Source organism: Mauremys reevesii, linkage group 16 (assembly GCF_016161935.1).
Source record: "Mauremys reevesii isolate NIE-2019 linkage group 16, ASM1616193v1, whole genome shotgun sequence".
Lineage (NCBI taxonomy): Eukaryota > Metazoa > Chordata > Testudines > Geoemydidae > Mauremys > Mauremys reevesii.
This window is the reverse complement of record NC_052638.1, coordinates 37,693,382-37,707,512: the sequence shown is the minus strand read 5'-3', so window position 1 is coordinate 37,707,512 and position 14,131 is coordinate 37,693,382. Positions and strand designations below refer to the sequence as shown.

At 45.0% G+C, this 14,131-nt stretch overlaps 1 protein-coding gene across 2 annotated transcripts in view; it reads left to right on the top strand.

Moving 5' to 3' along the window:
- The window catches only part of LOC120384515 (dual specificity protein phosphatase 22-A-like), a 42,029-nt gene extending 33,525 nt beyond the window's left edge, over nucleotides 1-8,504 (top strand). For both annotated transcript variants that reach the window (XM_039503346.1, XM_039503347.1), the window contains exon 8: nucleotides 5,842-8,504. In XM_039503346.1, coding sequence (XP_039359280.1) covers nucleotides 5,842-6,048 — 207 coding nt within the window. In that variant the 3' untranslated portion in view covers nucleotides 6,049-8,504. The remainder of the gene's footprint in view (nucleotides 1-5,841) is intronic.
- Nucleotides 8,505-14,131: the final 5,627 nt, after the last annotated feature.

Genomic DNA, 14,131 nt, shown 5'->3' with positions numbered 1-14,131 from the left:
GAGCTGGAATGCAGCTTTTTAGAGGCAGAGACTGAGGATCTGCAGCCAACTCAGTGCGAAGAGGAGTGAGGTTGGCTAACTCTGGCAGTAGCACCTTACCCCCAGAGGAGTCAGGACCTGGCAGGAAAGGGCTGGGATCAGGTAACCAATGTTACTCCTCCTCGAACATCTGCTAGTGCCTGCAGGCCAGCAGTGCATGGTGCACCTCTTGGCGTGTCACTTCCATGCATGCTCCCCTCGGTGTCCCCGGAGCCATTCCGCCTGCCTCACCCCCACTCAGGCAAAATGCTTCCTGCCAGGATCACCAAGATGCTTCACGTGACGGTCCTTAGTTTTGTGCCAGGTTGTAGCTAGGGCATATTCTGTTCCAGTCCAAGCCCCAGGGTCTCTGGAGGGGATTTTTTAATCTTGTCCAAAGGAGCCAGCATGTGACACAGCTCAGAATGTCAACAGCTTCCCATTGAGTCCCAGGCTGTGTGGATCGGTGCCCTGTTACTTCCTTTCTGGGCCTGTTGTTTTGATGGGTGAGCTTAGGTCAGGCCCTTCTGAGCAAAATCCCATGGGGGTGGACTGTTGTGTCACATGATAAGCAGCAGCCTGACAGTCACCAGCCTTTAGGAACTTCTCCAGAAAAATGTCAAACAAATTACAAAATATGCCACACCCTGGAGATTCCCTCTGGGGCTTCCCCCCAGTGAACAGAGCTCGCCCGGACATCAGGCACTCAGCAAGGCTGGATGGAGTCCTAACAGAGAGGGCCGTCAGGACACTGCTGTGATGCAGGCTCCGCTGAACTAAATCCCAAGTGTTCAAAAATCAGGGGTCAGTCCCACCCCAAAAATCATGAGATTAAAAAAAAAAAAATCTGTTTTGCATTCCTGTTCTTTGGCTTTTTTGAGTCCTTTGGTCACACTTGGATGCCATAGGTGCTGGAACTTGCAGTGGTTTCCATTCTATACAGGGTTTACAGTTTGGTTCAATGGCTCTCAGCACTCCCACATTACGAAATTGTTCCAGCACCCCAGCTCAGGTCGTATTTTTCAAGCTTTTCTCTGCAAACATGAAAGCTAGAAGTATTTAAAAAAAGAATGCTGAGAGCCTCAGTTAATCACATGACTCCAGAAGTTGGGCCTTTAAGAAGACCCCAAAAAATAGCAAGATTGGAGCCTGTGCTGCTGCATCTTGGCTATTATTGTTACCTGTGCTAGCTAGGTAAGAGCTGACATGGGTATGCTTACCCATGCTGCAATCACACCTTGATTTTGTGGTGTAGATGTATCCCTCGTCCAGTGTCCTGCCCACTGCACTACACTACCTCTCATCCCCATAAGGCCCCCCTTATCTTTTAGACACATGCTGCCTTGTCCTCTGCCTGCAATAACAGATGAGTGGCCAGTTCCCAGGCAGATGCTGATGTTGATCTGTGCACCAGGGTGCACAGGAAATATTTGTAAATCCATTGATTTCCCTTCCCCACCACAAAGCTTCATGACACAGCAGAGCTCCCACTGGCCCAAGGAGCCCCAGACCGGAGAATGCCCCTGGCACTTGCTCTGGGATGTGCCACCCATCACACGTTCAGTGGGACAGACCCAGTTGCATCAGGTGATGGAAATAAATGTGGTCCTGAAGCAAGGTCCAGCTGTGAGATGTGAGGGGAAGACTGGCTCTGCTGGAGGAATTGCACTTGAACCACACCTGTATCTGACTTGATAAACAAACACTTGGCAGCAGCTACAACAGTCAGTCATGCTGCCTCTCGCTTTCCCCTGTTAGGAAGTCAGAGACAGCTCAGAGGCTGGGTACCCTCGAGCCAGGGAGTAGAAACTTGGGCCTGTCAGGCTGCTGCATGGTGGTGGCACACCCCTTCCCTGCCCCAGATTATTTACCCAGGAGCAGTGACTGGAAATGTACCTCTGGGAGGTGAGCCGCGCAATGAGAGACTAGGAACATGCTGCTGTAACATGCACAACGGTCGCTGCCAAAAACAGCTGGGTACACCCAGCAGCGACCTGCTCTGCAAATTCAGGCCCTGGCCTGGGCGATGCTGAGCACCTCCATCTCTGGTCCTAGCCAAGGGGAGCTATGAGCGCTCAGCATCTCACAGGGATTAGGCCATCAAAGGGTTAACACTGGCATTGTTTCAGAGCTAAGTTTAAGGCAGAGATGGCTTCTGGCAAGTGTATTTCTTTCTGGGAGCTTCCTCTTGGCAGGAAGCAGCCGTGCTGTCTGTTAATGCTGGTCTTCTTGCAATGCATTGTCCTAGCGCCCTCTCCAGTGACCCATCGACCTGTCCTGCTGTTAGTGAACTGTGCAGATTGCCATGTCAGATAAGCCATGTGTAGTGTGAACTCATGGTGACCTGACCTGAACTGGATGTATAACTAGACTCTTTCCAAGATCTAGTGTCACCAGGACCCATGGAAACCTCGGTGCAGAAAAGCTTGTGCCAAGGACATCAGGCCTGATTCTTCTCTCACAGTGGGGTAAATCAGGAGTAACTGAATGGCAGTGCAAAGAGGAGAATGGAGTCTATATTATTTCAGGGCAGTGTTCTCTTTGCACTGAATAAGCATGCAGGATATCCTGCTTGTTCACATTTTGGGAGGCCAGTTCCCATGAGTTGTTTTCTAGCAAGGAAATTAAGCCTTGCCTTCTGGCCTACGGCCAATATAGCAATGTCTCCACCCTTAACAAAATGTTGAATGTCTTCCTGATTCAAGGCAACGAGTGCACATTTGATACAGTGGGTTCTGCAGCCTGCAGGCCTGGTAAGTGATTAGACCTGGAATTGCAAAAATCCCCGCTGGAAAGCCCCCGGATTTCAGTGGAAGCCACCACCCACTCAAAAGCTTGTGCTATCAGGGAGGGCTCAGCTTGGTGACAACCCTCACTGCTCCAGAGAGCAGAGAGGACACCTAGCAAGGGATTCCCCCGGACACAGCCAGACGAATGGTGCAAAGGAGTGGCTCTCATGGCTATGGCTCTTCCCAGGTGCTCCCAGTCCTGATTCCACATTTTTCGCTGAAGCAACTAGAATGCTTGGCTATTCAAAAATGTAGGACCATTATTTGTACTGTGGTAGCATCTAGAGCAGGGGTGGGCAAACTTTTTGGCCTGAGGGCCATATCTGGGCATGGAAATTGGATGGTGGGCCATGAATGTTCATGAAATTGGGGGTTGGGGTGTGGGAAGGGGTGAGGGCTCTGGCTGGGGGTGTGGGTGTCATGGAGTGTGGGGGAGTCAGGGCCCTGCACCCCTCTTCCTGAGATTTACCGGGACTCTCAGCCAGCCAGTAAAACAGCTTTATTAGATGACAAGAACACAGTCCCAAGCGGAGCGTGTAGGTACAACCAGAACCCCTCAATCAAGTCCTTCTGGGGGTTTAGGGAGCTTAGACCCCAGCTTGGGGTTCCCTGCGTTGCACCCCTCAGCCCAAGCCTGACCACAAAACCTCCTCCAGCAGCTCTCTTCCCCCTCCCCCCAGCTTCTCCTCTCCTTTGTTCAGTCTCCTGGCCAGAAGGTGTCACTTCTCCCAACCCCACTCCTGGCTCAGGTTACAGCTCAGGTAGCTTCCTTTTAAGGGAGGTCCCCCATCCCCAATGTAACTCCCCTGCAACATTCCCAGGTCAAATCTGCCCCGCTTCCTGCTCTGTCACAGTGGGCACTGGGGTGGGGCCAGAAATGAGAAGTTCAGGGTATGGAAGGGGGCTTCGGGCTAGGGCAGGGGGTTGAGGTGTGTTTGGAGGGTGAGAGCTCCCGCTGGGGGTGCAGGCTCTGGGGTGCAGTAGGAGGCTCCGGGCTGGGACCGAGGGGTTAAGAGGGCAGCTCCCGGAAGCAGCGGCATGTCCCCCCTCTGGCTCCTATGCAGAGGTGCGGCCAGGCAGCGCTGTGCGCTGCTCTATTCATAGGCACCGCCCCTGCAGCTCCCATTGGCTGCAGTTTCCAGCCTATGGGAGCTGTGCGGAGCTCCGGCACGTGCGGAGTGGGGCGAGCCCCCGACCCCACTCCCCAGCAGGAGCTCAAGGGCCTGATTAAATGTCTGAAGGACAGGATGCAGCCCCCAGGCTGTAGTTTGCCCACCCCTGATCTAGAGGCCAGGGCACTGTGCAAAGAGACAGTCCCTGCCCCGAACAGGTTGGAGCCTGAGGAGTTTATTAGAGTCTATGGGGAACGCAGGAATAGCCATACTGGGTCAGACCAATGCTCCATCTAGTCCATTATCCTGTCTCTGACCATTGCCAGCACCAGCTGCTTCAGAGGAAAGTGCAAGAACCCCCCTAAGTGGACAGTTGACCATAAAGTTTGCTGACCTTGCAGAACCCTAAACTGGCCTCCTCCTCCTATCTGTGCCCTCAGGGATGGACTCCCAGAGCATAGGGCTCTTCCTGACTGCTTCATGTTGCAGCACGATGGGAGGGGTGGGGTGTGTGTGTCACAAAGATACATATTAGCAATATTTCATTTTCAGACAACCCCGCGATCTCAGCCCAAACCCAGCTGACCATAGACATTAGCAGGAACTGGAGACACTGATGAGAAATCAGAGTGAACAAATATGGTACAAAACCAAATAGTACGACAGGCAAGAACTGACTTGTGTTGGTGACCTACTGCAGTGATGCCGGTTGTTCCCGGAGTCACCATCAGATAAGAATGTGAGGTGTTTGTTTGTGGTAATTCGGCTGCAGTAGGAACCGGGGTAACTTCTTGGCAACAAGGAGTAAATAACCCGATTGCACTGTCATGACATAAAGTGCAAACAGGGATGTGAGTGACTGTGGTTACATTTTCCAATGGTGTCACCATTATGTTTACCAAGCCGGACATCACCCTTTGCACAAGAACTTGATAGCATTTATCTTGCCACTCTTTGCCTGTATAGCACTAGGGGTGGGAAACAGCTTCTGAGCCGTGGAATAAACAGCTCTGCTCTTAATGGAACCACTGTTGGCTTAAGAACCTTTTCCTCTGTAGCTCCCACAGCTTGTATCAGCCTCCCTGTATCCTTCCCACCTTGTTTACTCATCATAATCTTTCACCTCTCTTCTGACAACATCTCTCTTCTTCTTTATGTTTCCCGCTGTGTATGGCTTTAATTTATTCCCCATGCTAAACTTTTGCACCATTGCTTTCTACAATTTATATCACAGCCCAGAGAGGTAGCCGTGTTAGTCTGTATCCACAAAAACAACGAGGAGTCTCCGTGTTTTTGTTTTTATATCACAGCCTGTCCATTGTTCATCAGTGCTTAAAATGCTTAGGGATACAGTTTATATGAAGGATGCTACAGAAGAAAAGAAAAGGGGTTGTGGCTTCCCTCATTAACTTAACTACAAGTTTAGTATCTAATCATTGTGGGCCTGAGTTCCACAATTGTGCATGTCCAAAAGTGCATGCACAATTGCACACCTAACTAGAAAGTGCAGTCACCATCGCTGTGTGCACAAACTGGATAACTGCAGTGTAAATTAGTGCAGTTAGTAGTTTGCACATGTACATGCAGCAACCGCAGACACAAATTAGGTGCACAATAGTAGGTGCAAAATTCTGCAAACTGGGCCCTTTAAATGCTGTATGATGATGGACATCCAGCAGCATGGTGTGGAATCCTCCTATAAACTTTTTTCACAGAATTTCATGGAAAGCAAAGATTCACTATAATTGCAATTGCAATGTGCACTGGGACAAGTTAGAATTTCATTCTACATCCCAATAATTCTGATTGCCTCTTGCATCTGGATCTTTATCTGCAGGTTCTGATGTAGGGCTAATGATAAGCAGGGGCATTTTGCACCTTATCAGTGGCCTTCACAACTCATTTTGGTTTTGTTTTGGCAGTACCGAGCCTGGGTTCGACAAGAGTATGGCAAGAACCCATTTAACGACCAAGAAGAGCTGCAGCGCTTAATCACTGAGCAGGAAGAGAAACAGAGAGAACAGCAGCTTGGAAGCAGGGAGAATCACTGGATCAACTCCCCGACACCCAGTTACCCGCTTCCCTACAATGCCTATGGTACCAGCAGCAACAGATGGATGAACAGATGAAAAAGGACAGCTAATTCCACAGAATTGCTATCGCTGTTGGATGAAAGTCTCTGCATTCATCTTTCAATGAGAATAGCTTTGATGTTTATGGCTAGGGTGGAGAGCAAACTGAATGCCAACTTCCAAAACATGCTATGTCAAGCAATGTTATCTAGTGGTTAGAGCTGAGGATTGCAATCAGGACTCCTGGGTTCTCCCAACTTTGCTACTGACTCATAATGTGAATCCAGGCAAATCACTTGATCTCCCCATGCGTCAGTGTAACCATCTCTCAGGGGTGTCAAGTGGTTTCACTTATTAACGTTTGAGGGTGCTTTGAGATGCTCCGATGAAAGATCCTATGGAAGCGAATTTATTAATGTTACTGAGTTGGGCTGAACCTTTTCCTGTGAAACTTTTAGCACTATTGCACACATGAAGGGTGAGTGTTCTGCTTGGCCGATGGATCACTTTAGGATCCTAGCTTGTTTTGTGGTAGGGCTGCACTGGAAATGACAGGCATGCTGTCAGTTCCACGTAGAGCCAAATTCATTGCTGGGGTAACCAGGCATCAATCCACTGAAGTCAAGAGTTGCAGCTATTTACTCCATCAGTAGGTTTGGCCCGCAACTTGCTTTCAGGGTGTTTAGAAAACAACCAACCATCATGTTTCAGTAAGAGGACGTGTGATAGCTTTTGAAATTCCTTCCTAGGAGCTCTTTCCGCCTGCTGGGACTTCATCTCCTTGGTCTCTGGTCTTCCTATTATTACTGGTGTGATAAATCCCATCATCTCTTCAGTTGTTGGACACTGAGGGCCAGTACAGAGCCAGGATCTCTCAAAACGCACACAGTTACTGCTCAGTGCCACTCTCCATTTTACTCCCCACACAGCACAGCAGATAATACAGACTTCACTCACTGTCTTAATCATCGTCAGTTCAGATTGACCTTACGCTACAGATGTGCCTATCAGAGCCTGGATGGGGCATCTGCCCATCTCAGAAGAAGGAAGCTTGGACTGCAGAGAGCCAGTTAGGGGTTGGGGGAAGGACATTTGGGGAAGGACATCCACAGCTCTCAGAGGTCCATATCCTGCAATGACAGAACAGTTGCAATCGCATTGCTGTCACTTTCTTCAGCAAGCAGACCCATGCCTCTCAAAAGCATGCCACAGAGTCACAGAAACCAGAGATGGAAAAGCCCATTAGCCCACCTTTTCCACTCACGCACATTCCCTAATACTTGGTGAAGCTCTGTTTTAAATGACTCAGGCAAAGGGCTTCCACCACTTGCTTGGGGCTGGATTGCACAATCCCTTGGCTTCAATAGGCCTGCTCGTGTAAGTAAATGCTCACCAGCATGTGTAAGGGTTGCATAACCCATTGCCTTGGGGAGGAGCCTACTGATGGACCTTGCAGTCAGGAAACTTTTCCTTTTGTCCAGATTACATTTTCTTGTGACCTGTTTCCTCCTATTCCTCCTCACTGGACCACCCCAAAGAATTTCTTTGTTTCCTGGGTGTCTTCACCCTTCAAATCCATGGCTCAGAACCCCGTGGAAAATTCATGGTCTTGGGCTCCTCACCTGTGTCCGATACGTGAACTGAGCAAAATTCTTTCTGAGCTGTGCTCTCTTTTAGAACTGTAATTCTGAAGATTTGATCACAAAGGCCAACATCAAATCCAGTCTACAACGAAGGCTCCACACACATTCTCAACTGGGGTAACTCCGTGTAGTTTCATTAGCTTCTTTCCCCACAATGTTTGTGTTGCTGTTGTTGAATGTTTTGACTCCAGTTGCACAACAGTGACAATGTGCAAAGTAACAGCTCGGGGTGTCTGTGCCATGGTTAATATGGAGTACAGGAAGAGGTCAAGGTGTTATCATTTGCCCGTCGTGTCTGACATTTAAATAAGATTGGAAAGCAGACAGTTCACCCAAACAAGAAATTGTTGAGCCCCAGAAGGATAAAGCGACATTTCTAGGGGCAGAGTAAGAGAAGCTTGCAGTGTCGCAGGCTGTGCAGCTTTGGTGTGTGGAGGAACAGAGTGTGTAGATGGCAGAAGTTGTCAGCCCAGCAACTCAAAATTCACAGATTTTTTTTTTTTTTTAACACACAGTTCAGGCCAGGTTCTCATGTACACCAAGACCCCTTTGCACAGCACTGGGAATGCAAAGGGGCTTTAAAATGAATGGAAATGTAGTAAAGTGGGGGAGATTGGAGTTGGTTCTCACTCCTTTTACATTGCCAAGGTGGTGTGAAGTGGTGATTAGTGTAAATGAGAACCAGGCCCTACGCTATTAAAAACTTTTAAAAATCCAGGCAAGAACAATGATTGTATTCAGACTTAGAGGACCTGATCCTCCAGTCCATAATTCAGAAAGATACTTAAGGAGGTGAACTTCTTGTCAACTGCTGCAAATGGACCATTTTGATTACCACTACAAAAAGGTTTTTCTTTCCTGCTGGTAATAGCTCACCTGAACTGATCACTCTCATTAGAGTGTGTATGGTAACACCCATAGTTTCATGTTCTCTGTGTGTGATATATATATATATATATTCCTACTGTATTTTCCATTGCATGCATCTGATGAAGTGGGCTGTAGCCCACGAAAGCTTATGCTCAAATAATTTTGTTAGTCTCTAAGGTGCCACAAGTACTCCTGTTCTTATTAAAAAGGTGACTAACTTTAAGCAACTGAGCAGTCCCACTGACTTAAATGGACTACGCATGTGTTTAAAGTTAGGCATGGGAAAAATGCTTTGCTGAGTTGCCACCTGAGAGTTTTCCTGAGTAAGGACTGCAGGATCAGGAATGAAGTACCCCACAATGTTTATGATGCTAAATAAGATTAAGGGGAAAATAGCATGGAATATTTTATAGAAACCTTGTCCTAAAATGTAATCAGCCTTTGTTTATTATTTGTTCTTTTTCATTGCTAAAGACAGGCTACTAGTTTTATGTATTGACTTAAAACCCAGACATAATTTCCATCCATCCATCCATCTGTCCAAGAATGTATAGGACCCTTACTATTATAGCATCGGAAATATTTAAACCCACATGACTGATTTTTGTCTTTCATTAAAAAAGTCCTGTAAGTAGCCTGCTTGGAATCTCAAAATGATCTGTTATCTGCAATCCATTTTTAGGCAAAAAAAGTTGTTCAAAATATTTCTAATAATTCAGTTGATTGTTGGTTCTGGATGCTGGAGTGTTTTGAGGTTGACAAAAGGGTAGATGACTTGAGAGATCTTTAATTCAACATTAGAATAAAAATGAGCTTTATTATACATTGGGAATTCCTGTCCTTGGTCTTTGCTGTGGCCTGATTAATTCCTGGCATAACTTCAGTGAAATCAGTGGGGTCTGGGTAGGGATTGGGGGCCTGGGCACTATTGCACTGATGTCATGTCACGTGTATTTTTTCAGAGAACCGTGATCAACATCAACATAGTTTTATTTAAAAAGAGCCAGATCATTTTCTTCTGATACAAACTGAGATTCTGGAAAATAAGTTGATGGAGTTTTTCTTCCCCTTAAAGCAGGAAAAAGGCCTCTTATCTTCTTGTCTTTCTCCATCCATTACTCTCTAGCATTCAAAATGGGAGCCTGAAAGCCAGCTGAAAACACTAAAAACAAAACCTGCAACATACACTACCTGGGAATGCACCCTTAGCAATTAGCTAGATAAACCATCATAAATGCTCTTAATCAAATGGATTGTGAGGAAGTCAAACTCATAGACATTGCATCTAGTAACTTGGGTAATATTTTAGGAAGCAGAAATGGAGCTTGTGTATAGGAAAAGAGAAGAGAGTTGGTTTCTCTGGTATTAATAGGAAGTTATAGTAGATATGTGATAAGCAGAGATTACATGTGCAATAGGTGTTACAAACCCCCACGGGCAAGGCTGAAGCAAACTGCTAAACCGTTGCCATGTTAGTCATTTATGTGCGGCTGTATTATTGAGCTCTTTTGATAAAGGAATGGTCAGAAGGTCCAAACTATTGTGCGATTCGAAATTCACTTCTCCCTAGACTTACCACAAGGTCTCAGATTTGGCTTAAGGTTTTGACGTCACAGGGTACAAATGATATCCAAGCAGGTATCATATAATGAAACAACTGTCTCACATTTAAAAAAACCAATCACACTCACACACAAGAGTCAAGGGCAGTACTTCTAACCCAGAAGACACATTGTTCAGTGGTGTTACTGAAATCTAGGTTCTCAGACTGCTCTGTGTCCAACAACAAACAATAGCCTGCCTGCACAATTTATCATGTATACACATTGCTTTTTTGCCTAGGTAAAAGGATACCATGTCAGTCCAAGCCTTAGCTACTCATCTGCCAGGATCCAGTACGCTGAACGGGTCACGAATCAGAATTTGTGTGTGTATGTGTGTGTGCATGCGTAAAGTTTTACATAATAGAGTTAGTGGATCTAATACTTCTTTCTAGAAAGGATTTTCCAAAGCAAAGCAGCCTGGAGTACCTCTATAATCTGGAGTTTGCAGTGGTGATCCCAGAATATGAGAGAGGAAAGGTGGTTGAGGTAATATCTTTTATTGCAGTGACTCTAAACTTTTCCAGATTACTGTTCCCCTTTCAGGAGTCTGATTTGTCTTGTCTACCCCCAAGTTTCACCTCACTTAAAAATGACTTGCTTACATAATCAGACATACAAATACAAAATGTGTATGTTCTCATGTAGGCCAATAGTTGGGGTTGGTCCTGCTTTGAGCAGGGAGTTGGACTAGATGACCTCATGAGGTCCCTTCCAACCTTGATATTCTATGATTTTATGATTCTAAAAGTGTCACAGCACACTATTACTGAAAAATTGCTTACTTTCTCATTTTGACCATGTAATTATAAAATAAATCAATTGGAATGTAAATCTTGTACTTACAGGTCAGTGTATAGTATATAGAGCAGTATAAACAAGTCGTCGTATGAAATTTTCGTTTGTACTGACTTTGCTAGCTTTTTTTATGTAGCCTGTTGTAAAACTAGGCAACTATCTCGATGAGTTGATGTGCCCCCTGGAAGACCTCTGTGTACCCCTGGTTGAGAACCGCTGTTTTGTTGGACCCACTTCTGTTGGTGAAAGAGACGAGCTTTCAGGCTTCACAGAGCTCTTCTTCAAGTCTGGGAAAGACGTGCTCTGTGGAGCTTGACAGCTTCTCTCTTTCACCAACAGAAGTGGGTCCAGCAAAAGAGATGACCTTGCCCACCTTCTCTCTCTGTGATCTGGTTGCAGTCAGTAGGTGTCACTGTAAACATAAGGAGAATTGGATGCAGGCTGACGGCCTGGCAATTTTGAGAATGAACACTATGTGCCTGATTTGTCAGAAGCACCAAGCACCCACAATTGTAGCTGAAGTTTGATATCTGTGGATGCTTCAGCACTTCTGAAAATCTATGGGACAGGTCCAGTGAGGTGCTGTGCACTCTCTACTTCCATTTACTTCAATGGGCATTGAAGGTGCTCACCATCTTTCGGGGTTCTTATGTTGCTTAACTGTTGACACACACACACAGTCCTGGCAGCAAATGGCTGACTCCCCATCGCTGAGGCATTCCACCATTCAATAATTTTCATAATGCAGAATTCACAATATTTCAGAATTCACAAGTTGTCCGTAGGCAGCTTTCCCAAATCATCACAACTGTCTTATTTCTGTATGTTTATTTTCTGTATTCCGTGTGTGGTGTATGTTGCATATTTGGAAGTCATCCAATATCAATAAAGGTCCAGCACTGATATGTTATTCTCACATGGGGAAATAGGTCTCTTAAAATAAATACTTGGCAGTTCCATTTGCACAGAAACTGGTTTAGCTAGTTTTGTACAGCCATTGCCAACTGCTGATGGGAATGATTTGGAGTATTTCTCAAGTACATGCGTTTTGGTTTCAGACATAATGAGCTTCAAATGTTAATGTGTAGATATGGCAATATAAGCAAGTGTTACTGGAAAGGAACTGTGTGGACTGAGATTTTGAAAAACCTCCAAGGAATCTTCAGGGAGGTTATTATTCGACAGCTAGTAGCCCTGTAACTTCTTTCTAGACTCACCATTCACTTATTACTACCTCAGTTAGGTCACCACTACAGTATAAAGTGCCTGATTCTGATCTCGCTTATTCTGGGTTTTGTGCTTGTGTAATTCCATTGAGTTCAGTGGAGTTACTCCTGATTTAAAACCAGTGTGAGAGCAGAATTTAATTGTGGGTCTATTTCTGTTTGTCTTCTCTTTTAGATTGTCATTGTAAGGTCTTTGGGGCAAGGACTATTTTCTAGTCCTCGCTCCAAAGACCTTACAATGACAATCTAGTATAATGAGTTTGGGACTCCTAGATGCCACTGTCATACAAATAACAATAACAAAGTTATGTTATTATTAAGAAAAATGTAGAGTGATCTATGAAAGATCTCTATTGCTTAGGGATGATTAGAATGGCAACCTGTTCATACAGCTCACTAATGCTTTGGGCCCAAATTCAGACTTATTGTGAATCAGTGCAACTCCTTTGGGCCTGTTTCTGATCTCACTTACATAGGTGTGTTATATATGTAAACCCATTGACTTCAGACGTCACTTCTGATTTCCATGGGTGTGCATGAGATCATGACAACAGAAACAGGCCACTGGCTTCAATGGAATTCCTTCGGCATACAGCAGGAGTGGATGTTGTCATCATTCCAGAGGTTCACAGTCTGTGTTGGACATGGAATAGATGGACAGATAGATTTGGTAAAACAAAGCTCATTTTACAAGGTAACAAAATGTTGTTGCTTTTTTTTGGAAAAAGAAATGTATATTTATACTCTTTTATGTTTGCAAAGTATATACAGCCTAAGGGCCCAATCCTGAGTGATGGTGTTTGCCTCTTGTCCAAGTTGTTGAACATGTCATCTTCCCAGGAAGTCAAAGGGACTCGTATGTGTTTGCAGAATCAGGCACCAAATGAACAAATGCTTTCCCACTAAATTAAAAACAATCCCCAAATCTCCCGGAGGATATGGATCATGCTTCAAGTGTGGGTATATAAAAAAATACTTTAAAGATAAGGGTTGTGATTTAGGTCATAAATTAAAACAGTGTTTCTGTAATTTAGGTCCTAATTTTTATTATATTGTTTATGTGTATAGCTCCATACACTCCCCTTGTGGATAGCAATGTCATCTCTCAGTGTTAGCCACAGTGAGATGCACACATATTTCTTCTTCTAAAAAGCAGGTACATACTGGTAATCTGTATGCCGTGTGTAGGCCCCTCTTTTTGTCCTGTGATTGCAGAGGTGTTAATGAGACACTCTACCTTGAATGGTCCCTTATTGTTTACCGATGCTAAACAATCTGTCCCACCTGGCATTGTGCTGTGATGCTGGGAGTGCCTTTCCCAGACCTGAAGAAGAGCTCTGAGTGGCTTGAAAGCTTGTCTCTTTCACCAGTAGAAGTTGGGCCAATCAAAGATATTACCTTACCCATCTTCTCTCTGTATTTAATTTGGCAGCCCTAAAAACAAATATCTAAAATCAGGAAGCAGAAGTCCTCTTGTCTCTGTTATCACAACTGATCTACTTGGGGAATATTTTGGCACATTTCTGTTCCAGATAAAACATGGAAAGACACTATTCAGTGTAATAAAGAATTTTCTGTTCAGATCTACAGGTGCAATGGAGATCAAAGTAAAAACACTGGCAAAACAGTCACAAAATGACATTTTCCCTGCTTATTATTTTCCAAATAATAAAGTATAGGTTTGCATTTCAGGTCATCTTACTCCTGAGAATCCTTTTCAGATATTGGCTGGCCTTACCCTGTGCAGTGCTGGATACCTGCAGCTTCTAGTGACTTTAATCAAAATTGTACTTTATAGAATCAGGTCCTTAATCCCTAAATGTTATAGAACAGTGATACTCAGAGTGCAAGTAGCTCATGAATGTGTCTCCTGGGGCTCTGTGAGGCCCATGATATTAAAACACGATGTAATTTAATTATTAAACAATCTAAATTACTAACCAATCAGGATGCTATTATTGTTATTAACCAATTAAGTTATTAACTTGCACTAACAATGAAT